This window comes from Stegodyphus dumicola, chromosome 2 (genome assembly GCF_044657685.1).
Source record: "Stegodyphus dumicola isolate Sdum_Otavi_A_Nest chromosome 2, ASM4465768v1".
Classification (NCBI taxonomy): Eukaryota; Metazoa; Arthropoda; class Arachnida; order Araneae; family Eresidae; genus Stegodyphus; species Stegodyphus dumicola.
Window position 1 is genome coordinate 56,722,285 of NC_140769.1, and position 27,688 is coordinate 56,749,972.

The 27,688-nt window shown below is 33.8% G+C and overlaps 2 protein-coding genes across 3 annotated transcripts in view; both read left to right on the forward strand.

Moving 5' to 3' along the window:
• Positions 1-23,882, forward strand: part of LOC118195682 (PI-PLC X domain-containing protein 3-like) — a 36,900-nt gene extending 13,018 nt beyond the window's left edge. For both annotated transcript variants that reach the window (XM_035367011.2, XM_035367010.2), the window contains exons 2-4: positions 5,591-5,709; positions 9,449-9,689; positions 22,769-23,882. In XM_035367011.2, the coding sequence (XP_035222902.2) occupies positions 5,601-5,709; positions 9,449-9,689; positions 22,769-23,762 (1,344 nt within the window). In that variant the 5' untranslated portion in view covers positions 5,591-5,600 and the 3' untranslated portion in view covers positions 23,763-23,882. The remainder of the gene's footprint in view (positions 1-5,590; positions 5,710-9,448; positions 9,690-22,768) is intronic.
• A 2,147-nt stretch (positions 23,883-26,029) lies between these two features.
• On the forward strand, positions 26,030-27,375 carry LOC146998447 (PI-PLC X domain-containing protein 3-like). Its single transcript, XM_085810673.1, has one exon. The coding sequence runs from the start codon at positions 26,045-26,047 to the stop codon at positions 26,954-26,956; it is 912 nt and encodes a 303-aa protein (XP_085666799.1). The 5' UTR covers positions 26,030-26,044; the 3' UTR covers positions 26,957-27,375.
• Positions 27,376-27,688: the final 313 nt, after the last annotated feature.

Here is a 27,688-nt window from a genome sequence, read left to right on the forward strand (position 1 = left end):
CAATGCTGCCAAAAATAATTGCGGCAACCCTAATAATTGCGGCAAGAAAGGAAGTATAATAGTAAATAACTATTTGTGATTGATGTTTTAATTTAGATGAAAGGTTTATTTCATATAATACTTTTTAATTATTATAATTTATATGAAATAGGCTAAACATGACTGAATGGAAGCATAAGAGTAAATAACTATTTCAGATCATTATTATAATTTATATAAAAATTGCTAAACATAACTGAATGGATGGCTGCATCGCTATTACGCTACCGACTTATCGCTAAAGCATAATTTCATCTCGTTGGTTGTTCAAACGTAATTTTCTATAATGAATGATGCCTTTTCTTTGAAATATTCTCGGTAAAATGCAGAATCGCTCACTTAGAAAAGCTCACTTGCCGCTTTTTACAAGGGTTAAAAACAATTGGATTTTTGTCAATTTTCTTTTACTTTTTAAGTGAAAATAGGTCGATGTGCACATAGATAAAGTCAAGGATGTGCGCAGTGCCATTTTTGTGCAATTCTAGGATTTTTTTAAAGTGAAAATAGGTCGATGTGCGCACATGGATACCGAGTATGTACAATTCTTAAAAACGCATCAAAAAGGGGGTGATTCTGCACTTTACCCAAAATTCTATTGCCGAGTTTTCGTCATGGGCAATTCCCAAATTGTTAAGTCCATAGGATATCAAAAAAGGATTTAAAAATTAAACTAGTATTTCAATAGCGTCTTAAGAAATATAGAACTATACAAACTTACGCAATCTGAAATCAGCGCGTACGCTAGATTTGGCGCGCTGTTAAATGGGCGCGGTTGCTAGATTTGGCGCTTTTGCACGTACATTTTCGCTGCAATTTTTTAACGGCCCTCGAAACCGAATAGTAGCGAAAAATCATTTAACTATTCCCCATGTAGAAATTCAGGAAAGTCATTAATGTTGTCTTTAATCCACAAGGAAATTACTATTTCATTAAACAAATTATTAAGGTTTAATCCTAGTATCCGGTGCACACGGGATTTGGCTACTTCTGGCGACTTTTATGATAAGCAGTAAAAACGGAACATATACGACAAGTAGAAACGGGTATTCAAGGAATATATATAGTTATACATAGTATATAGTGTATAGTAAATATATAGACGTTCTTTGGGTCATTTTTTGGTGTTGGCGATAATTTTCAAAATCGCGCCAAGGCTGCACCGTATACTAGGATTTTACCATTATTAAATCTCTTCAAAACTTTTCCGACGCTAAGCCATCACACGTCTATATGATATGGTAGCATATTTACTGCTTTTAGCTCAGGCTGGGCTCTGTTGCCTAAGCTGCATTTCCCAGAGCAATTAGCGTTCCTTACCGAACTTGAGTAGGAATGGTACATGAAATGTGTCACTCGTAGGAGGTCTTGAATGGTGAAATCAGATTGATCATTAGGATATATGGATACATATACTCCGATAGTTTGAGTATGAAATCAATTGGGAAAGAACTGAATGTGCTGCACAGGATTTCATAACGCACTGGATTAAGCGATTAAAAGAGAGGCATTGCTTGACTGAAGCGTAGAGATAGTTGTGATCATGGTTGCCAGAGTTTGGCTCATTTGAAAATTTGGCGACTTCTACTTAAGATGTACCGTATTTAGTACTGTTTACTTTCCTTGTTTCTGTATTTATGCATTTTGTTAATCATACTTTTTTGTTACTCATTCTTATCATAACTCTGACTTAATTCTAGTCCATCAATCCGCATTTAAAATTTTGATTATAAATTTACTAATTTTATTCAAAAATTTTTCAACAACAACAACAAAAAAAAAAAACCGCTGATTTGCATTTGCGGAAATATTATCTGGCTGAGATAAGATCTTACTAATCCATGATGCATACTAGATTCCAAATTAGGAAGTAACCGTAATGAACTTCATAGTTAACTAAGTAAAGTCAAAACTTTCATGAGCCGAAACTGAAGTTATCAAGTAAGAAACCGGTGAATCGAAAAATCGATTCCGTTTAATCATTGGACCTATCTCGGGAATGCCAACAGTTCTCAAAGTAGACGATTTGTGATGCCATATGGATACTTCTGTGGTACCTTAACATAACGTAACACCATGAATATGTAAAATACTGCAACCAAAAAAAAAAAAAAAAAAAAAAAAAAAAAAAAAAGAGAGAGAGAGAAAAAGTAACGGTAAAGTGACTTACTTGATTCGATGCCTTGCCGTGTTTCGGCTTGTATAGCTGCCAGAGGTGGCTATACTATTTACTGATTTGTAATTTTGCATGACATAACTTCTTAATAAAACGATCTTTTGTTCTGAATTTATAATCATTTGTTTATCTTCTCATACGCTACACGCATCTTACGTTTCGTGATAGTAGTTCGTTTCCTTCTGGGTGCATATAATGTTTTGTGACGGAGTGTACTTAAAGACAACATAAGAATTTCCAATAGTTATTCTCGCACTCTGGAGATACAAATGTTTTTTCCCATACAGTGTTGCCACTGCTCTCTTTGAAATCGGTGAGTTTTTTAATCAAAAATTTGCTACAGTTTTACAAAATATGAAACGGATAATAAAACTAATTCGAAATTCAAAATTCCGGCTTCCAAGTGCCGATATTCGGATAGAGGACTACGTTATTCAAGATTTAAAGGTTCTAGGTACCGTTGGATTTTCACAGTGTGAGAAACATGCATACATTCATGTAAATTCTTCATTATTTAATATCTTTAAATATAATGCAGGACGATATTATTTGGTGGCAACAATTTGGAAAGTGATACAGTTTACAGTGGTTCAACACAAAATGCCGTTTCGAGACTAATATCTCGTGCGGGAGTAACCTCCCTTTTGGGCTAACAAGAAAGATTGTTCAAAAATAAAAGTGGAAAAAAAAAAAAGAAAAATTCTGAACCTAGTTGCAAAAAGAAAAGTACTAGAAGAAAGGTCAAGCTGAGTCCAAATGCCATTAAACTTGTTATAGAAACCTCTGCAACCATTGACAGGCGTATATAAGCCCAACAGTATGAAATGTCAGCAGAAAAGGAGATTATAGCGGTTGAGTAGCGAGAAAGAAGCCGTTCAAAAGTTTGCGAAATCAAAGCAAGCGTATAGAATTTCCTAAATCACACCAATTAAGACATAAAACTGTTGGAAGATCATTTCAGCGATGAAAGCACATTTAATATTTTGGTCATCGTATTTTTAGAGAAAGCCAAATACTACTCTCAGTCCTAAGGAACTTAAGGTTAACAGTGAAACATGGTTTGGGATTGTATGGTCGCAAGTAGAGTTGGGAAGCTTGTTTTCATTGATCGTATTGCGAACCACATGATGCATTTAGATATACTTTAAAAGAATCTGAAGGAAAGTGTTATTAAGTTAGGCTTGGCTGCAGGTTTCATATTTCAGAAAGACGGTGACCCCCAAATATAGCGCATAATGTAAAAATGAGATTTATTCTTCCTCTGAAAGCAGCTATTATATACTAATTCCCAAGCTTTAGAATTTCAATGTAATTGAAATTCTGTGGTCCATGCTCGAAAACCCTGTGCTGGAACATAAAATAACAGGCAGAGATCATATGAAGCGTGTTCTGGAAGAAGAATGGAACAAAATGTGTCCAGATAGAACAAAAAATTTAGTCGGTTATGCCACCACGACGTATGGAAGTAATAATATAGCCTAATAAGCATGCAATAAAATATCGACACTTCCTTATTTATTAAAAACAGCAGAAGATTTTTAATTTATCTTAAATTTTTTAAAGTATAAATTTGCTAAGATTCAATTTAAATGCTGCGTGTAATATCATTTTCAAGGAATTTTCTTTCAGTCTTTTGTATTGTTATTAGAAATGAAATTGTTGAATAAGTATATGGAATAAAAACATCGTTATAATCGCAATATTAATAATTATTTAATTGCTTTGAAAAGCATGTCCTCAATAAACCTTTTTAATAAGTCTTCACACGACGTTAATTTGCGATGACATAATGTCATATAAATTTTTTTCCTAAGTTTTCTATTTTAAACAGTTCTTTTAAAATATGAGATTTTACGCTTTAAATCTTTAATGCCTGAAGGACTTGGCGTTTCTGAAGATTAAATTTTAATCCGAAATTTTCAGATTAATTATTTTTTTAATTAAATGACAGATGAATGGTTTCTATAGTTAAATAAATATTTTATATTTTTAATTTTTTAAATATTTAAGCTGTTTTTAATTCAGATTTAATAACAATCATTTTCGTAAAAGACAGAAGCATATTCTAACATAATTAACTATACCTCTGCCGGGATAAACTTTAATTTTCATAAGTACATAACATTGAAGTTGTATTTGAGTAAAAATTATTAAAATTGTTATCCATTAAGTCGTATTTTTTTTTTAAATGTGTTATATGAAGTATATTATTTAACGATTTTTTATAAACTAATTTTTGAACAAATCGACAAATAAGTATTATAATTATACTTGCTTGACTCCTGAAAAACTGAGTAGATGAATGTAATAATCAAAAGTTAAAAGAAGGAATTGTTCTTCCGTAGGATTTTAAAAAAAGTGCTGGCATAACAGTAATCGCTATGATCTAAGAATGTACCCATTATTGTGGACGTGGAAATATTAGCGTGTTTTGTTTCATATTGTTATACATTTATGCACATTATTATTACATTATAAAATATTAGAGAAAATTTTTACCTAATTTAAGACGTAAATACAAAAGTTTTACTATATTTTCAGGTCAGAAATTTTACGCACATAAGCATTCAAAACGTGTTAATAATGAGAAGTTTCTTGGGCTAGGTACTCAGTCTGAAGACATTTAATAAAATGACTCTGAAATCAGCCATTTTCCAAAGTTTTGCAAATCTTCCATATGGTGATTTTACCAAGCGCATGAAAATCAAAATGAGAACATTTTTGGAAATCACTCATCGCCATTGCCCTATAGAATAAAGAAAACGGAATATTGGACTTCCCTATTATCTTTACATAGTTAATCCTTGCTCATAAGTCTGTGCATTTAATGTGTGATCTTAATACAATTTTTGTCGTACAACATTTACTATATTTCAGTGTACGTTTTTGAGTAGTGCAGGTTCTTGACATATAAGGCGTATTTTCAAAGAGAAAGCAGACCTATTGTCTGTTTCAAGGAGAATTTTCTGGCGATATCTTTACTGATTCTAAAACTAACGACTTTATCTACTGATTGCATGCGAGTTTGTTTAAAGTTTTCGGTAATGGTCAAATTTTTATCGTATATAGAGACTATTAAGTTTTATGGAGTTTATAAGTTTTTTATTTTTTAACAAACTCAGCGATTTCAAAGCGATCAGTTGCTGTACGGGGGGGGGGAAACTTATCTCCAGCGCGCGAGACCATGTATCGGAAATTCTAAAGATATGCTGATTTTAAAATTATTTTACGATATTGCTGTTGAACTGAATTTTATGATTTAAGTGCGAAGAACATGATACTTCATAAATAAAGTAACACACAAAACGTTAAAAAAAGCCTGTTTGGGCGTAATGTGAAATATGGAAGCTTTCAGACTTTTTTATTTATTTTTTACAGGACCAGCTGGATGAAAAGTATGGCAGCTGGGAATAAGACTTTCTTATTGCCCGCTTTTCTTTTCCTGCAGCTTTCATTCTTCAGCAACGGTGCTACTTTCGGAAGAATTTTTAAAAGAGGTATACGCTTAATTTAACCGAATTGCTGTATTTATAACATATTCAGTGTAAAAATTAATGCAGGCAAGAGATGCCTACCAGCTTGGTTTGAATTCCCTTTAACTTGGAAAATTAAACCTTTGTTTGATGGTGATTTCAAGAGAAGGGATGCTCTTTTCTTTGAAATCAACCCCAAAAATGAAGTTTAACTTTTGACAGTTTAATTTTATGCCGAATATTATACAAATCAGTTTGAGGCAATTTTTCTAAAGAAATAATTCATATTAAAAGACACAGAAATTTTCAGATTAAGTCTCGCAGATATTTAATATTGGATTTGTAATTAGCTAAGTTTTAAAGTACAGGGTGATCAAAAAGTCAGTATAAATTTGAAAACTTAATAAATCACGGAATAATGTAGATAGAGAGGTAAAAATTGACACACATACTTAGAATGACATGGGGTTTTATTAGAACCAAAAAAAAAAAAAAAAAGTTTAAAAAATGTATGATTTTATGCAGGATGGCGTTCCACCCCATATTGCTAGACGCGTGAAAGATCTCTTGCGCGCGTCGTTTGGTGATGATCGTGTGCTCAGCCGCCACTTTCGCCATGCTTGGCCTCCCAGGTCTCCAGACCTCAGTCCGTGCGATTATTGGCTTTGGGGTTACCTGAAGTCGCAAGTGTATCGTGATCGACCGATTCTGAAAGACAACATCCGACGCCAATGCCTCACCATAACTCCGGACATGCTCTACAGTGCTGTTCACAACATTATTCCTCGACTACAGCTATTGTTGAGGAATGATGGTGAACATATTGAGAATTTCCTGTAAAGAACATCATCTTTGCTTTGTCTTAATTTGTTATGCTAATTATTGCTTTTCTGATCAAATTATTGCTTTTCTAATAAAACCCCATGTTATTCTAAGTATGTGTGTCAATTTTTACCTCTCTATCTACAATATTCCGTGATTTATTAAGTTTTCAAATTTATACTGACTTTTTGATCACCCTGTATTTGAGAGTACTGATTCTTTTATTGAATCTTTAGTGTTCATTTATCACCTCTTCACATGAAACACGAAAAATATGTAAATTAAAATTCTATCTTTAATTTGAAGTAAACTTAACATTTTAAATTTAATAAATCTAATTTGGTCATAAACATTTTAAGTTTAATAACTTTAATTTAATTTGAATGTTTCAATTTTACCTCCTTTTCTGCCGAACTTCTCAAATAGTTCTCTATCTCGGATTACGTTATAAGGTATTTTCTCCCCCTTCCAGCTTGGCTTGATGTAAAGGTAGCACACTCAGCGCGTATTCGAGGGGTTCAGATTCGAGTCCCGGTGAGGGCATTGCACATTTTCCCTTATCACCTGCTTAAAATAACCTAACGACGCTACAACGTCACATATCGCTCTGATTCTGTCGCTAAATAGCCTGCTGCATCTTGCTTGCTCTCTTCAAAATTATATCTTTAACATTTAATTTTTAAGAGATAGGCCCGCTTATGAAGGCCAATTTATTAATGTTGGCTTATTGAAAGGTTTGGTCAGTTAAAATAAAAAGGAATATGTAAATATACCACAACTTTAAGTTTTTTAATTGCGCCTCTATTCGATTATGCTTCAGCATCTATTTTAAACAATTCCTGAATTCTGCCATACATAGTGTTACGGATTTTGTATTTAGTTGGCTATTTTTAGTAGGATTATAATTAAAATTGTTTTATATCCCCGTGTAGTACAGCACGATACTTATTTTAAGTAAAAATACAGGAACTCGCGTATTTAACATTTTAATAAATAGTATATCGTAATTGTAGTCTTTTGCTTTCCAGAAAACTCAAGAAAACAGAAATTACGAGAGCCTTCTCGCGACTAATTAAAAAGCTTATAAAAGCCGGAGAAAAACGTTTCAGTTCAGTTGTTTTATTGAGCTGTTGTTGTTTACTTAGTTGCTGTAATTTTGATTGGATTAGCTTTCTCTGCGCTTTGAATTGTGTTCTGTTTAACGTTTTAGTAGTTTAAAATATAACTACTGTGTGATATTGTACGAATATCTGTGAGGAAAAATTTCAGCTTTTTGTTTTATTTCTTGTGATAAAAATTAATTTTATTGACTTTTAATCAAACTTGTGCATACAATCGATTACGAACCCTTACGCACGCAACATTATATTCATAACCGGACTTAGGAAGTACACATTTGTAATATAGTGGATGATATAAAAATTGTAGTGAAATGCGCAAAATCAGCAAGCTTTAGTTGATACTTAAACCGCGTGATCGATATTAACTGAAAATTGTAGCGAACTTAGTTTGCCCGAGAAATGCCAGATATGCTAGGATAAAATATAGTTTTCCAATGCATTTGGCTCACCAATGGCCGAGTGGATCAGAATGCTGAACAGATGTATCTCAAAGGAGGTTCAAATCTCGGCGAACGGCTACCTGCGTTTAGTTTCGTGGGTTTCCTCATATGTAACGTAAATGTGACCCAGCTTCCTTTAGTAAAACCTTTATAATAGCCACTTCTTCTTTAAATAGCTAGTCCTTGTGTTTTGGAACCATTTCTTCCCTTAGAAAGTCCTCCACAAAGGCATCTCTTCCCTTAGGCAGATAGCCCTCGTGTGCTTTGCCGTAATCAAATAAACGAAACCAAAAAACCTTCTGCGTTTGTTCTTATTTTATTAGCCAACCAACTTCCAAAGTGTCTATTAAGTGATTGTTGAGAGTCTTGTGTTATAAATATGCTGTTAAATGTAAATAAATAAAATAAATATGCTGTTATATATTATTTTAAAAAAGGAATCGTAGTTTCATATTTCCTTTCTCAAACCGTAATAATTTGCTATTACATTGATTGATGACCAATGAGAGCCACCAGTGGCTAAGCAGTTACCACCGATGAATACTGGGAGTTTGAACCAGTGTTCATCGGTGGAATACTGGGAGTTTGAACCAGGTTCAATCCCAGCTGAACGGGAAGCTGCATGGTGAATTTTCACCGTTTATCCTATGTATAAGATGAACATGAGGCGCTTTTCTGTAGTAAGTCCTCCACGAAAGAATCCTCCCTCTCAAGCAGAAAGCTCTAATTGGCTTTGCTATATTCAGATAACCTAACCTATGAGGACCAATAAAGTGGATTATTTTTCGGCTTCATTTGACATAGATTTGCTGCGTTTTTATGCTAGAAAAGTAGATTTATGGCAGTTCTTGATGTGATCTGGGAAAATGTATTGTTTTGGGAGCAATAATCTTAATAGTTAGCTGAAATGAGAGGCTATAAGTCGCCCCTTAAGTTCTTAGCCATTTACTAAATTAGAGTGTTAAGAAGTTAATCTGCAGCATTAATAATGTTACCATCATTTCAATTTATGATTTTCGTGAATGCTAACCCGATTCCCTTCATTAGTATTCGACCAAAGGCATCTCTTTCGTTAGAAAAGCAGATTATGACCAAGCAAGTAAGAGCTATCCTCCCTCTCAAGCAGAAAGCTCTAATTGGCTTTGCTATATTCAGATAACCTAACCTATGAGGACCAATAAAGTGGATTATTTTTCGGCTTCATTTGACATAGATTTGCTGCGTTTTTATGCTAGAAAAGTAGATTTATGGCAGTTCTTGATGTGATCTGGGAAAATGTATTATAGGATTTTGTTTCTAAGTATGTCCATGATAATATTTCATGGAATGTATTGTTCTTATTTTACATACTCATAAATGATAATTTCAATATTTTTACAGACACTGAAAGCCACGAAACGGACGCAAACGGAGTCAAGCCTTTGGTTTTCCTTACCGTATCTTCTTTAGCTTCACGCACTCGCAATGAAGAACCACGTACACTTGAACTCAATTGGGACCACATACCACATAATCTTTCAGAGAATGGTGATGTCTGGATAGGATTGTATGATCGCGACCCAGTTGATGACACTAGTAACCCATTAGTATCTACGAGACCAAATCCACAAGGATATTTCAGGTAGTGAATTTTTTTCTTATTATCTATTTCTTTAGTTTTAGTACTTGTAATGAGAAAATACTATTACATATCAATACTATTGAAGAAAATACCATTTCCTGTCAGAGTAAAAATTAATTAGAATCTTGCTCTATAAAATTGCGAGAGGAGGAGAAATACAAAAATGGGTAAATCATTTTTGGAAAAGATTAAATTTTCGTATTATGATTTACTTAAATACCGATGATGTCCTTTTCGGAAGCTTAACCGAAATGGAATTAAATGCCATTTATTAATGAATAATATTTTAATTATGAATGCACATAACGGAAATATTGTAAAACATATTTATAAGCTATAAAAGAACATCTCCAAGTAGCACATGACGTAGCAAAGACGTTGCAAACTGGTACGAGAGGTTGCAAAGTGGTCGGGGTAACGTTTTTGCTACGTCATGTGCTATATGGGTCTGAACACTAATTAGTATCCATGTAGCATTTGTTATAATTTAACTCGCTGACATCTAATTCTTTGTTTCCCAGGTAACTGGCAGGCTGCATTCAGAGCTATTCGCGGTTTCCTCCATGTGCTACATGGATATGAGCTGGTTTCACTTAGAAAAGTCCCCCACGAAAGCCACCCTCTTAGTTCAGACCACTCCCAAGTTTTCGCTCGATTATGCATATGAATGAAGATGACCAACACATCATTTGCTTTTAGTATTTCTCGCAAAGACTTTTAGGTGCATTTTAAGAAAGAAATGATTCTTATAGAAGCACAAGCTCATTTGAGAGGGAATGACGTGGTTCAGTTCTTAGATTTAAGGCTGGACCGATTTCCAGACTAAAACAAAAGGCAGTTCAAAAGCGAACCAACTTTTCCAAATTCTACATGTAAGCGTCGTTCCTACATCAATATTTAATTCAAAACTAATTAGTACGCCATTCCCGTCTAGCGTTTAGCATCCATCTGACGTTTCTTTTCTTTCACGCTATGATTGATTTATGAAATTATAGTTCTTTACACTCCCCACTTAAACTTGTAGAGTTCACACTGTAAAGAAAAAGATTAATTAAATCTAAATATATGAAAATACTTATGATTACTGTTACAAATTTTTTAAAAAATTCTAAAAATATAAAATAAAGCAAATTAATCAACTAAACAAATAAATTACTGAATAATCAATAAGTTCAAAAATTATTCTGATTAAATGCTGGAACAAGTCAACTGTTTAAGATTGTTTATAATTTGGAATGGATATAAGAGTTGCGCGGGTCTTTTCAACTATCCTTTGGACGTTTTAATAAAACGCGAAGGAGCATATTGACCTCGTCCTCTATATAACTCTACTATCACACCAAGCTTCCATAATATTTTGGATTTTCTATATCCCTCTAAAAGAATGACATGTCCAACTTTTAATTCTTTACTAAGACTGGGAATGGTGGGCTGTTCGTAAGTCAATCCAGAGACGTTCCAGAAGTCTGGTTTGGTGCACTTGATTCTCGAATTCTTGTGAATCAGCTCGATAAAATTAAATGGATAATTATGATTTTTTTTTTTTGTTCAAAGTTAAAAAATTATATTGGTGTGAGAAGCTCTGATTCTCTCAAGTCGTTGTAAGCGAAGGGTCTTTGATTTATTACATATTCAACCTCTGTCAAAATAGTAGTCAACTTGCAGAGACATAAGTTAACTGGAAACAGGCAAGATGAAAAATGAGCAATCGCCTTCGCCGGGAATCGAACCACGGACCTCTGCAATACCGGACCAGTTTGCAGAGCCACTACACCAAGAAGGCAGCTGGGAAGGCGGACGAAATACCTTATAAACTCTTCAAAATTTAGTAGGTATTTTTTGCAAACAATCTTTCACTAACTTCACTAAACATTCGTAAAAAACCTTCCTACCACGCGGCACTTTCTGAGAATAAATTTCCAGCTTATATTTTTACAGGCAATAAATTCTTGGAATTTGGGATCCTTCAATATTTTTGAAAAAAATGTCTATTTATCTTTTGAAAGTGTTATGGCATAAATTGTGTGAAAATGTCTACGTCTTGAAACGAATCGTTTAAAGGCCATTAAAAAAATTCTGTTGACAAATTGAAGACCAGCTTTAAATGAAGGCTGTAGTTACAGCGCAGATGAAAAAAGCTGTATACGATTTATTAATTCGGGTTGCAAATCTAACCAAAATCGGACCAGTAAAGTCGATTACAGAGACAATAAATAGCCAAGTTTCAATTATTCTGTCTTTTGGTTGCTGAGCGAACATCTGTTGTGCAGATTTTACTACTGTATATTTTTTATAAATAAGATTGTTTATAAGAATTTTCTTAACAAGCTGTCGGCCTTTTCGTATCCAGTATTAGTTTCCAAGTCTGGTCAAAGTGACTGTAACTTTACATTACATAAAATTATAATGTTCTATTTTAATAATCAGTTCTGCAAATTTTGAATTTCGAAGCAAGAAGATACAATTCTTCAAATCCAAGATTCTTCTTCATCTTTAAATTCTGCTGAAGAGGGAATATTTGATAAGTTTGTAAGTTTACTAGTTTTCAAAGTAAAACGTTTAATTCAAGCTGTTATTTTTTATATTTTCATAAGATTGCTGTAATTGGAAATTTCACATAATTAGTCCTTCTTTTGTACGATACATTTATATGTGGGGCACTAGCAAAATTCTTTCTGCATTTCAAATTTTCTACTTCAATAGTGTCTACATTAGGAGCAACTGCAATCTTCTAGGTAATAAAAACTGTTTGAAAAGTTACATTGTTCGTAATTATTCTCAGATATTCTACACATCCATAAGCTTTCAAACAGAAAAGCTATGGAGTTATATTTGTTTTAAATCTTCATCTAATACTCCCACTAAATAGTACCGGGGAATCCTGAGGTGGCTCAGCTTTCCAATTTCTTCATACCAAGCTTTCCATTTACAATTAAGATCAGATGTAATTCATCGTCAGAATCGATTTTAGCAAACTAGATGTCTTAAATCAAGTATTTTATTACATTCAAAGGAACTTCGAATCCGACAGGATCGAAATTACAGCCAGCGGTTTGCAATAGAAAACGTTTTGAATTACTTGGCAAACAGAAGAAATTTGTTAAATACTGAGTGCCAAAATAAAAATGAATGTTATGCATATTCCAGGAAATTCCTAACACTTTGATCGGAACAATTTCAGAAGATTCTTGTATCTAAAAGTTTTGCTAATGCCTAATGTCTTTCAGTTCTTTTGAATTAGTATGCTACCTATGTAAATATCTGTTAGCTTCGTCGAAAATGTTCATTCTTTCTAAACTTATTTTCAATGCTTCTTTTAAATTTTGTTATCTTACAAGCAGCTGTTTAAGAGTTCTGCTGTTTCAGGATATATTTCTAAGGTGGTGTTTAATGGTAACAGCAAGCAGAGAGGGACTAGATTTTACTTCGAAGAAAACTTTTGTAAGTCTAAAAGTTTTCAATTTTCATTACTGACATAAGGACCATCTTCCCAAAAGAATGTGTAATGTCTCGTATCTTTTTAATTTAACTTTATCTCCAAAAACGTTTGTGTAGATAGTCGAAAAGGTTATCAAATTTTGGTTAAATTTTATCAGTAAATTAAAAGTATCAGGATATGAGTTCTAAGCAGCATATAAACAATCTTTTAAAAAACGTCTATCTGGTTTATGACCTGAAGCATCATAAACTTTTCTCAATGTACTTGTTGCTCTCATTTCTGATGACTGACGTATGAGGTAAATGAGGGTCTTATCATTTAGATTGATAAGACCCCTCTTTACCTCATAGGACTTAACATATTATTGAACTACTTTAGAAAGAATAATCTTTCTAAAGTAGTTCAATAATATGTTTTAACCGTTATCTCTTAAAGCCTCTTTTTATTGAACAAATAAAGGATTGTCAATTTTAAATTTGCTGTTTAATTTCTTAAATCATTATCTACCGTTTTAATACTTAATAGCTGATTCTAAAAATTTCATAACTTCTAAATCAAAACTCTTTTCCATTTTGACTGTCACTTTTTTAAATCTAAGTTTTCTAACTTGAAAAACTTTTGTAATTGATCGTATATCAAGTTTTCATTTTCCATTACTTAATAGTTCGCTAAAATTATTTACTTTATTCTGCAAACACCACCCAAATGATGATTCTGTAAATACTACAATTTTTAAATTCTTTTAATGTTTATCTCTAGTTATCGACTAGTAAAAATCTACATCTATGAGGATGTTAAATTTGGCGTTTTGTTTACAACAGTCAGCTAATTTAAATTTTTTTTTAACTTTGTTTTCTTTAACAAAATTTAAATCTAAAGGGAAGATGGCAGTATTGAGATACTTGATGTTTCTAGTAGTTCATCATTATATGCTAAGTTTGGGATCTCTGATATTTTCTTGTTTTGTTTTAACAGCATTAAATGCCATTTCTAGCTCAGCTTTACCACGAAGTGAATAAATAGAAAGTGATTTTTTCTAATAATCAGAAGATTAATTTCACTAGGTACACCTTTAGTTACGAAAGTTCTCATTGAGACATTATCAAAATAATTCTCACATTTTCCATTGTTTAGAATCGAAGCAAAAGCAATTTGTAGTAAAATTTTATTGTATTTATTTTCATTGGGATTATATGACGAAATTGCAGGAAATAACATTCAAATCCGACATTTTCTTTCAATTTTATCCCCATCTTTTTTTCTTATGAAATGAATAATAAATGGCTTTCGAATGTTTATTATTATAAAACTGCATTTTCTATCCAAACACACACACACACACACACACACACACAAAAAAAAAAAAAAAAAAAAAAAAAACCCTACACATCTGCCTTGATTTTTCAGAGGCTCTTTGCTCTTTTTCAAAATTAAAACTTCGCAGTCCGCCGATTCATGGCATCCCGCGCAACAGACACTGAGAATCGATTGACGCCGCTAAAAATTCAACTGTCGGCGACTTCTTTGTATCGACTGGGGAAAGTTTCGGCTTGAATAGTGTTATGAGTTTTTCTAATCGCTAGAACTTATCTTTTTAATCACCCTCCTGCTGAAAAAATAAACAACAAAGGCAAAACAGGGAATAAAACAAATTATTTAATGGATATGCGTGAAATTGATTGAAATCGTGAATTCGAGAGGTTGTGAGGCATTACTAGACCACATAGCATAGCAAACAAGAAAGCAAAGGCATACAAAAACACATGTATTACGACCATCACATCGCGAAAGACCAAATGGATCGGAAGAATGTAGAATGGGCATACCACGCTAATAACGGGTATGATACCCTCTAGCTAAAATGCATGCTTGACATCGGCGAGGCAAGCTGGCAATAGTGTTGTTGATCGTTTGCTGTGGCAGTAGCGCCCATTCTTGTAGTAATGCATATCGGATTTGTCGCAATATTGGGCGGCTATGATGGAACGTCCGGGAATCACTTACAGGTCGTTGCGGCTGTTCGTTAAATATTAAAGCCTATACAAATAAGCCTCTTCCTCTGTAATGGTCTCTTTCGACGATGTTTGTCGTCCGGTAGTGTGTCCCTAGTTTACTAGCTCTCGCCATATCATAGCATTTAGAGAATCGTTCTGTATTTTAAAACGAGACTCATCCGTGTAAAAGTGCGTAACACCACTGCTTTGGTGCCCAACTGCGATGTTCACAGATCCAATTCAACCGCGCTCTGACAAGCGGTGGGAACAAAGGCACACAAACCACAGGTCTTCGGGTGTACAGTCCACCTCCATGCAGTCAACGCGTCACTTTGACAGGATAAGGACCGTCCTGCAACAGCAGAGAGATGAGATGACAGCTGTCGTGCTGTTGTGATCTACGACGTCTTGCACATAGCAACAGAAAACGATCATCTGCCGCTCTGGTAATCCTCCGACATCCAGATCCACGTCTTCTACAGCGGTTTTGATCGCTTTGGTAACGATTCCACAGCCTGTTGATGACACTACGGTGGACATTCATCCCTTTTGCAACAGCGAATGATCTTGCCACAGCTAGCAAAATCCCAAAAAATCATTTCGTCATGCAAATAGTGTCTTTGGCTCTTGCTTTCCGCTTTGGCTATCTCGGATTACACGGAACTATCTCCGCTTGTGAACTGACTCATAGGTCCTGCATGCCCTTTTTAAGGCGTTGCGGTGTAACTGCGAGATTGCGTTTAATACCAATTTCGGTTGTCTGTTTGCATCTGACGATGCAACCTCTGTCTCATATGTAAACTGTATGTTTTTAATTCCCCTTTTCACATTCGTACCTTTTCTTTTAGCATATGTTGCTTATTTTTTGAACACGAGTATACAATTGATAGAAGTCACGCGTTCTTTATTGTGTATTTTGTTTTTCAAAAAATGTATAATAAACCTTTTAAATATCAATTTCCGTCTTTAATTCTCCTGCTGTAATTCTGAACGGATTCATCAGGAAACAGTTTTAAAATTAAAGGCGTTAAAATATTTCTGTAGGAACTACTCTTTTTAATGTTTCAAGACATCTGCACTTTGGTGCGGTCGAAAAGTTTTCTTAATCCGTTTACATCATTAGAATTTCTAACAAGGAAAACGCTTCAGAATTGTTCTAAATGCGAATTAATTAAGATATTCGTATGTCCAAATCTAACGATTCAAAAGCAGTTTTGTAATTATTTTCAGTAAGAGGGAAATCAGAAATAGCTTTGGCGGCAGAGCCGCCAAGTAAACTTTTGAAGTAAATTATTTTTTTTATGTTCGGAGTTTTATCAATCACATTTTTAAATTGACCGATAAATTCTAATTAATTCAAAGGATCACCATAAAATTTATTTAAAGTCAATTTAGGTAATTAATTTTATAGGAAGTTCATACTTCAATGCGGAATATAATTAAAACTGGACACTTTTATTGATTCATTGTAATTACATCTCTGGTGCTTTTTGATAATTCCTATATTTTGACAATTAGCTTACTCTTGTATTCTAATAGATTATTGCGATACTCTTATGGGGAACGAATTTCCGCATCAAAATTCTTTAAATCTATTTCTTTCAGTGGTATCAATTATTAGCTATCAGTTAATTTAAGTTTTAGTGTTCAGGAATCACTCACGAGCTTTTTTTTCTTCAATAATTGTATCTTTTTTACTGATACGCTTTGGAATAGGGCCTCTATCACTAGCTCTTATTTTACATGATGTTGTATTTTCAGATGTATATCCAACTAGATAATAAAATTCAAATCTTAACACCTACGATTCCTTAAAAAAAAATTGTCGAATAATCATTAAATCATTTCTTAAAAGTTTAATTTTACGGCTCACAGGATGCGCCATAAAACAAAAGGCAGTTCAAAAAGAGGAACAACTTGTTCCATTCCAAATTGTAACTCTCTTTTTCCAAATTCTACATGTAAGCAGGGGTCCTACTTTTAATTCAAAACTTAGTTCAGATAAAATATTTATTTATACATTATATGCAAATTAATAATCAAATAAATCCACATATATGATGTCTATAAATCAAAGATATGGCTTAGTACGGCATTGGTCTTAAATTTTTTCAATGATTTAATCTTCTAAAATTTAATACATAATCTAATTTCACTAAAGGAACTTTTTGTTGCAGAAATTCGATGAAGTTATTAATCATTGAAAATCCTGCATACTAATTTTAGTATACCATTACACTTTATTGTGTAATGCGTTTAATAATCAGATGTAAAAATTCTATACACATTTTTAAGCAAATATACATTTCGTGCATTGGTTTCTAATGAATGATAAAATTTCATTTTTGGTGGAAAAACGTTGTGTTCGAAATAATGGTCTATAAACTTATTATTTCGTTCAATGCCCTTAAACATATTGATCCCTTTAGGTAACGTAAGCCTAATTTCCAGATCCATTATACTTTGTAAAAGATTTCAGCCATGCTTGTGTGAAAAATACATTTTTGGTTAGGTATATGTTCAGTTTTCCCTCGATTTTTTAAATAATTTGCGATGCAGGTTTTGAAATAAATACGTAATACCAGCTCTTAATATTGAACCATACATCGTGACCTGAAAACAATCCTTCGTCTGTGCCGTTATGCAGGAATAGCTGTTAAACTTTTTGTGATGTGACTATATTCATGCTGTACATGATGTTGCTAAATTCATGGTTCGTAGTACATTGTTTCTTTAGTGGTCAGAAATTTCCCACCAGTGGTCTACGGGGACAAATCATAGCGCTGAAGTCAGTGGAATGATCTCCAGTCTACTTCTTGATATCCAAAGATTGATGAAAAATTACGTTATCTTCCTGAAAAATTTCATTATTAGGGTACTCAAGAATCTTAAATTGTATGCAGATGAACTATGAGAATGTTATTATGTCGAATACCTATCATCGATTGCTTCAGGCGATAGAAAGAAGTCAAGGTAGACAACATGAGCGTTCCTATGGACTTACAGAACCACTCTGAGCTTGAAAAATGAGAATGAAGAGTCCTTAGCTTTCACCAAATTACTCCGGAAGTACAGCTATTCTGTATGCAAAATTACCCTAAAAGTAAGACGAGGTTGGTAGGCTACTTGAAAGCCATATCAAATAAATCTTCTAGATGTAAGGAGCGCTAGTTTTAGCTTAAATATTATCCACATGATACTTTGCCTTTCAGTTTATATCACAATATAAGCTTCTGCTCCATAATTATTCTTCAGGATTATAGCTTAGACGACGCATTCCCAAGCCTTTTCTTGCATCTTCCCCTTTTAAATGAATGATCTTCTCCGTCAATTCCCCTTATTTTTTCCTCTATAATACACAGCGTATAACATAATCATAATGCAATTAATTGCATATAAATATCTTAAATATCTTTAAAATGAGGCTGAGAATATGAACAAATGTTTTTAAAAAATATTTTATTAAATTATGTTTTGTTATTTTTCATATTATTATTATTCATATTACAAATGTAAACAAGTTTTCAGAAACAAAATCACAGACTCTAGTTGCATAAAAGTTCTATTTCAATTAATGTGATAGTGTGATAGCTGCGTTTGATGTATTGATACAGTGTTTTTTTTTTTTTTTTTTTAAGAATTGTTTAAGAATGTTTAATTCCTAAATCATTTCGTTCAAAAATATCCTATAGTAAATGATTTACTTGACTAAAGCTGCTTCTACTAAGTAAGTAGAGGAAAAAGTCAGTAATGTTGGTTCGATAACAACTTTTATTTTCGAATCTTTCTCATATGATTTTAGATTCCAAAATTTAGCATACGCATATATTTCTGAATAAGAATTTATTGATGTAAAGTATGATATAGCTTTATATCAAGAAATAATTAACTACCTATTTTATTCATATTTTTTGTGTAAATGGAATCTTGATTATGCCGATCAATTGCCGGTACCTATAAGTTCCGCTATCGACCACCTAGTCGACCCCTTGATCATCACTGACAAACTTTAAAATGTCATCGCCCTCCACAGGGTTAATACCAACTAGGCTGGTAACCCGTGATTTAGACCTTGGGCTTAAATATCTTAGATACATATTCTCAGCATTTCATACGGGCACCTTTTAAAATATGAAGATTTTGCCTCTTCATGTTAGGTATTTTAAAATAATCGGCTTCAATATAATTAATATAAGTGTATGAAACAAAATATTCTCTGTAATGGGATAGCAAGACGAATCTGGTAAATGACTGAAGGGTTGTTAGATACGATAGAATGCCTCTATTTAAAATATAGCATAGTCATAGTGTGATCAAGAACGAAGAAAATTAACTGCAAGACTGATAACTTGTATAAGTATCAATTCACAAGTCAAACAACAAAAATAAGTGTTAATTTTCAAAATTTTCACAGGACTACTTTCGATGGTTTTACCGAATCACCATCCTCAGCTGCAAAACAGCAAATGAACAAGATAGGAAATAATGAGTAGATAAGATAAGAAAGCCTGGACAAGAATAAGCAAGTGGCGCCATCTGTTGGTGAAATCAGAACTAAAACATAATTTCTTTAAAGGCCGAAGGCAAATTTGGATTGGAATTAGGATCGTTAACTAGAACAGAAAGATTTTTATGAATGTGAAATACCTCTAGAAAATCCAGTTCTCCAATGGAAGATGTTTTTTGAATAATTTTGGCAGCAGAAAAATTGAAAGTGTGATTTTCAAACCAACAATGTTGAGCAAAAGAAGATTTCTGTGTTTCCTTTTTTCTAACATATGCCTCATGTTCCTCGACGCGAAATTTTAAGGTTCTCTTAGTTTGGCCAATGTAAATTAAACCACGCTGGCAAGGAATCCTATAAATACCCCAAGAATTCCTATCCGGAATGGGATCCTTGAGTATGGAACTCGGAATTTTATTGATGGGAGAACAAACAACACGAAAGTTAAATTTTTGCAAAATATGTGCAACTTTATAGCTAATTGATGGAAAGAAGGGAATGACAACAGAATTTTTATAATATCCTAAAACAAGAGTGTGCCTTTTAGTGTGTTGAGATGAGAATTTTTTAACTGCTTGATTAATAATGTTGGGTGAAAAGCCCTGTCTATAGCTATTGCTTTTAAATAATTTAGTTCTTCATCAAAGGCTAGTTTGGAGGAGCAAACTTGAAGAGCACGGAAAACATAGGAATAAAATGAAGCTAACTTTAACTCAAGTTTAGTCGGATGACATGATTTAAAGTGTGGTGGAAGGCAAACCGATGAAGGTTTACGGTAAACCGTAGTACTGAAGTTGGATGTGTTACGTGTGACCAGAATGTCGAGAAACGGAAGAGAATTGCAAGTCTCAAGTTCAAAAGTGAACTGAATAGCAGGATCAATAGAATTCATTGTTGAAAGAACTTTATTTAAATCATCTTATTACCTTCAAACAGGGTAAAAGTATCGTCTACGTAGCGGAATTATGCCGGGAAGTTTAAAGTTTCAAACAATTTTGATTTATAATAATGCATGTAGATATCAGCCAGGATGGGACTGAGGGGGCTTCCCATGGCTAATCCCTCAGTTTGCTTGTAATATTTATTTTGGAAAACAAAGTGTGTTTGTTGCAAACAAAGTTGAGTGAGAGAAATTAGTTCATCAATTTCGATACAAGAGAAATGAAATTCGCGAAGTCTTGTTTCTAGACATCTTAATGCACCCTCCACTAAAACATTGGTGAATAATGATTTTACATCAAAAGAAACCATGAGTAAATTTCCAGGAGAAATGTTTCTAACCTTTTTTACAAACTCTATTGGATTTTTATGGTGTAAATGTTATTGTCTAATAGAGTTGAAAATCTAGAAACTAAATATTTAGCTAAGGGATACGAGGCAGTACCTAAATTTGATACAATAGGGCGAAAAGGAATACCACTTTTATGAATTTTGGGAAGAGCATATAATCTGGCACAATTCGCAACAGATGGGATAAGGGAATGTTTTAAGTTGCTTGAAATGATTTGTGAAGATTTGATCGCAGTTTTTATTTTTGACAAGTCCGAAGGTGAAGGATCTTTAGGGATCGGATTATATGGTCCTTCGTTTAAGAGTTTAAAAAAGGTTAAAAACATTTCTTCTGGAAATTTACTCATGGTTTCTTTTGATGTAAAATCATTATTCACCAATGTTCCAGTGGAGGGTGCATTAAGATGTCTAGAAACAAGACTTCGCGAATTTCATTTCTCTTGTATCGAAATTGATGAACTAATTTCTCTCACTCAACTTTGTTTGAAACAAACACACTTTGTTTTCCAAAACAAATATTACAAGCAAACTGAGGGATTAGCCATGGGAAGCCCCCTCAGTCCCATCCTGGCTGATATCTACATGCATTATTATGAATCAAAATTGTTTGAAACTTTAAACTTCCCGGCATAATTCCGCTACGTAGACGATACATTTACCCTGTTTGAAGGTAATAAAGATGATTTAAATAAAGTTCTTTCAACAATGAATTCTATTGATCCTGCTATTCAGTTCACTTTTGAACTTGAGACTTGCAATTCTCTTCCGTTTCTCGATATTCTGGTCACACGTGACACATCCAACTTCAGTACTACGGTTTACCGTAAACCTTCATCGTAAACCGTAAACCTTCCGCCACACTTTAAATCATGTCATCCGACTAAACTTGAGTTAAAGTTAGCTTCATTTTATTCCTATGTTTTCCGTGCTCTTCAAGTTTGCTCCTCCAAACTAGCCCTTGATGAAGAACTAAATTATTTAAAAGCAATAGCTATAGACAGGGCTTTTCACCCAACATTATTAATCAAGCAGTTAAAAAATTCTCATCTCAACACACTAAAAGGCACACTCTTGTTTTAGGATATTATAAAAATTCTATTGTCATTCCCTTCTTTCCATCAATTAGCTATAAAGTTGCACATATTTTGCAAAAATTTAACTTTCGAGTTGTTTGTTCTCCCATCAATAAAATTCCGAGTTCCATACTCAAGGATCCCATTCCGGATAGGAATTCTTGGGGTATTTATAGGATTCCTTGCCAGCGTGGTTTAATTTACATTGGCCAAACTAAGAGAGCCTTAAAATTTCGCGTCGAGGAACATGAGGCATATGTTTGAAAAAAGGAAACACAGAAATCTTCTTTTGCTCAACATTGTTGGTTTGAAAATCACACTTTCAATTTTTCTGCTGCCAAAATTATTCAAAAAACATCTTCCATTGGAGAACTGGATTTTCTAGAGGTATTTCACATTCATAAAAATCTTTCTGTTCTAGTTAACGATCCTAATTCCAATCCAAATTTGCCTTCGGCCTTTAAAGAAATTATGTTTTAGTTCTGATTTCACCAACAGATGGCGCCACTTGCTTATTCTTGTCCAGGCTTTCTTATCTTATCTACTCATTATTTCCTATCTTGTTCATTTGCTGTTTTGCAGCTGAGGATGGTGATTCGGTAAAACCATCGAAAGTAGTCCTGTGAAAATTTTGAAAATTAACGCTGATTTTTGTTGTTTGACTTGTGAATTGGTACTTATTCGGCGTGTGTTTGTGTCTTAATTGTATAAGTATGTTGAGAATTGTTATACATTTACTTCATTTAGTACTTGACCATGATTTTTTTCCCCTTCAATAGAACATCAATACGATTTCCAGTCCAGACTTTCAAGGGTGATAGTCTTACAGATGCTTGCCTTGGTTTCTGGATTGCATTAATACACAACAGTGAAATTTTATCATCAAACTGCATTAGAGCAAGGCCTAACTGGATGTTCCAAGCCCAGTCTCTTATAGGAAATGTCGCCTTGATAGATCTAATGATACCTGGCACCCACAATGCTGGATGTTATGCTGATTTTAATCCCAGAGAGGATACATTAGTCAACAGATATTTGCTTACTCAAGAAGAAACTATTTGGAATCAGTTAGTTTATGGAATTAGATACTTAGATTTGAGAGTAGCATACTACAGATCAAAAAGTTCTCCTGAACGTTTCTGGATAACTCACAGCAATTTCCGAACAGAGGTACCAGTGAGGGAAGTCATTAACCAAGTGAAACAATTTTTAAACGCCACCAACGAAATTGTTATAATGGACTTTCATAGATTTGTAACAGGTTTCCAAGGGTCACGAGCGACTGCCAGGCACAGAGAACTAGTCCAGATGCTCGAAAACGAATTAGGAGATTACATGATTCCAATACATTTTACTTCTTGGGCAACATTAAATCAGTTGTGGACTGAAGACAAGAGACTTTATGTAGGTTATGCAGATGAAACCTCAAGAAAACAGAGGTTCCTCCTATTTCCCGCCGTTAGACATCTTTGGGGAGACGTAGATACAGTAAACGGTCTTAAAGCATATTTAAACGAAACAGTTTGTTTTCAGACAGCAAGGAGGTTAACATCCGCAATGGCGCAGCTTACCCCTACTACAGCTGGCGCTCTTTTCGATATTTACGGTGGTCTTCGGAGCATGGCCAATGATGTCAATCATCATGTTACGAGATGGTTTCGAGATTCATGGAATCATTGTGCAAATATCGTCTCAACCGATTTCTTCCTTGGGAATAATATGATAGAAGTGGCAATTGAAACGAATAAAAATAGAATTTCATCCGTAAACTAAGTATTTTTAAAGAACTGAATATATTTAAGCACATATTTCATGATTAAGATCATTGTAAAAATTTGAAGTTTTTACCATCAAAGTTGTTTTTACCAATGTTATTAAAATATTTATAAATAAGTCTGTCTTATTTGTGCTTTCATACATTCATTTACTGAGTTTTAGAACTGTACACATATAGATATCAGCCAGGATGGGACTGAGGGGGCTTCCCATGGCTAATCCCTCAGTTTGCTTGTAATATTTATTTTGGAAAACAAAGTGTGTTTGTTGCAAACAAAGTTGAGTGAGAGAAATTAGTTCATCAATTTCGATACAAGAGAAATGAAATTCGCGAAGTCTTGTTTCTAGACATCTTAATGCACCCTCCACTAAAACATTGGTGAATAATGATTTTACATCAAAAGAAACCATGAGTAAATTTCCAGGAGAAATGTTTCTAACCTTTTTTACAAACTCTATTGGATTTTTATGGTGTAAATGTTATTGTCTAATAGAGTTGAAAATCTAGAAACTAAATATTTAGCTAAGGGATACGAGGCAGTACCTAAATTTGATACAATAGGGCGAAAAGGAATACCACTTTTATGAATTTTGGGAAGAGCATATAATCTGGCACAATTCGCAACAGATGGGATAAGGGAATGTTTTAAGTTGCTTGAAATGATTTGTGAAGATTTGATCGCAGTTTTTATTTTTGACAAGTCCGAAGGTGAAGGATCTTTAGGGATCGGATTATATGGTCCTTCGTTTAAGAGTTTAAAAAAGGTTAAAAACATTTCTTCTGGAAATTTACTCATGGTTTCTTTTGATGTAAAATCATTATTCACCAATGTTCCAGTGGAGGGTGCATTAAGATGTCTAGAAACAAGACTTCGCGAATTTCATTTCTCTTGTATCGAAATTGATGAACTAATTTCTCTCACTCAACTTTGTTTGAAACAAACACACTTTGTTTTCCAAAACAAATATTACAAGCAAACTGAGGGATTAGCCATGGGAAGCCCCCTCAGTCCCATCCTGGCTGATATCTACATGCATTATTATGAATCAAAATTGTTTGAAACTTTAAACTTCCCGGCATAATTCCGCTACGTAGACGATACATTTACCCTGTTTGAAGGTAATAAAGATGATTTAAATAAAGTTCTTTCAACAATGAATTCTATTGATCCTGCTATTCAGTTCACTTTTGAACTTGAGACTTGCAATTCTCTTCCGTTTCTCGACATTCTGGTCACACGTGACACATCCAACTTCAGTACTACGGTTTACCGTAAACCTTCATCGTAAACCGTAAACCTTCCGCCACACTTTAAATCATGTCATCCGACTAAACTTGAGTTAAAGTTAGCTTCATTTTATTCCTATGTTTTCCGTGCTCTTCAAGTTTGCTCCTCCAAACTAGCCCTTGATGAAGAACTAAATTATTTAAAAGCAATAGCTATAGACAGGGCTTTTCACCCAACATTATTAATCAAGCAGTTAAAAAATTCTCATCTCAACACACTAAAAGGCACACTCTTGTTTTAGGATATTATAAAAATTCTATTGTCATTCCCTTCTTTCCATCAATTAGCTATAAAGTTGCACATATTTTGCAAAAATTTAACTTTCGAGTTGTTTGTTCTCCCATCAATAAAATTCCGAGTTCCATACTCAAGGATCCCATTCCGGATAGGAATTCTTGGGGTATTTATAGGATTCCTTGCCAGCGTGGTTTAATTTACATTGGCCAAACTAAGAGAGCCTTAAAATTTCGCGTCGAGGAACATGAGGCATATGTTTGAAAAAAGGAAACACAGAAATCTTCTTTTGCTCAACATTGTTGGTTTGAAAATCACACTTTCAATTTTTCTGCTGCCAAAATTATTCAAAAAACATCTTCCATTGGAGAACTGGATTTTCTAGAGGTATTTCACATTCATAAAAATCTTTCTGTTCTAGTTAACGATCCTAATTCCAATCCAAATTTGCCTTCGGCCTTTAAAGAAATTATGTTTTAGTTCTGATTTCACCAACAGATGGCGCCACTTGCTTATTCTTGTCCAGGCTTTCTTATCTTATCTACTCATTATTTCCTATCTTGTTCATTTGCTGTTTTGCAGCTGAGGATGGTGATTCGGTAAAACCATCGAAAGTAGTCCTGTGAAAATTTTGAAAATTAACGCTGATTTTTGTTGTTTGACTTGTGAATTGGTACTTATTCGGCGTGTGTTTGTGTCTTAATTGTATAAGTATGTTGAGAATTGTTATACATTTACTTCATTTAGTACTTGACCATGATTTTTTTCCCCTTCAATAGAACATCAATACGATTTCCAGTCCAGACTTTCAAGGGTGATAGTCTTACAGATGCTTGCCTTGGTTTCTGGATTGCATTAATACACAACAGTGAAATTTTATCATCAAACTGCATTAGAGCAAGGCCTAACTGGATGTTCCAAGCCCAGTCTCTTATAGGAAATGTCGCCTTGATAGATCTAATGATACCTGGCACCCACAATGCTGGATGTTATGCTGATTTTAATCCCAGAGAGGATACATTAGTCAACAGATATTTGCTTACTCAAGAAGAAACTATTTGGAATCAGTTAGTTTATGGAATTAGATACTTAGATTTGAGAGTAGCATACTACAGATCAAAAAGTTCTCCTGAACGTTTCTGGATAACTCACAGCAATTTCCGAACAGAGGTACCAGTGAGGGAAGTCATTAACCAAGTGAAACAATTTTTAAACGCCACCAACGAAATTGTTATAATGGACTTTCATAGATTTGTAACAGGTTTCCAAGGGTCACGAGCGACTGCCAGGCACAGAGAACTAGTCCAGATGCTCGAAAACGAATTAGGAGATTACATGATTCCAATACATTTTACTTCTTGGGCAACATTAAATCAGTTGTGGACTGAAGACAAGAGACTTTATGTAGGTTATGCAGATGAAACCTCAAGAAAACAGAGGTTCCTCCTATTTCCCGCCGTTAGACATCTTTGGGGAGACGTAGATACAGTAAACGGTCTTAAAGCATATTTAAACGAAACAGTTTGTTTTCAGACAGCAAGGAGGTTAACATCCGCAATGGCGCAGCTTACCCCTACTACAGCTGGCGCTCTTTTCGATATTTACGGTGGTCTTCGGAGCATGGCCAATGATGTCAATCATCATACCATTATTAAGTATACGAATTAATTTGTGGCATTAGAAATTAATCAACTGTAAACTTTATTTTAATTCAAATTTTAACTGAAGTTCCGCTGTTTCAACTCTTTTGTATGTGAAAACACCACTGCGTAACTGTGCTGATTCTATAACCTCACAAAATAGTATTGAGCGCAGTGTTAAGACGAAGGAATTTTTTTGTGGGGGAGAAGGTAAAGATGTGTCGTTGAAAAATCGCATGATAGCAGTGGAATAAGGCTGCATGATAACGTTCTGTTGAATACGGCGAAAGGAACTTAAAGTTGAGAATTTTTCACTGAACTACTTATTTGTCAGATCTAGCCCGTTAAGATTATCAATTTCCTTCACTTAATGTTTTGCGGTCATTCCGCCCTTGGCGAACATACCCGAAAAATATGAAAAAAAAAAAAAAAAAAAAAAAAATTACAGACTTTACTAGCTCAAATGCTACCACCTCCGTCCCTCCCACAAAGAGGCGATTTTCAAGTTGCCAGGTAGCGAGTAAATGTGTAGAAAGTGAGGATTATTTTTGAGATTAGAATATATTTTGATTTTGGGAAACAAATTTACGAAAAAACGTCCATGAATTAATTTGTGCACTTGATGGTCCATGTGCTAAAATCTATGAAAAACATATATTGCGTCATGAAAATTGAATAAGTCACTCCTTTAATTTCAGATTTAAGATAGAAATTTTCTGATATTATAATTTAGGAGTAATATCTCATTTTTAAGACGGTG

What these genes read in the sequence shown, in the direction of transcription:
- LOC146998447 (XM_085810673.1), top strand. Translation starts at nt 26,045, where the DNA reads ATGATTTTTTTCCCCTTCAATAGAACATCAATACGATTTCCAGTCCAG.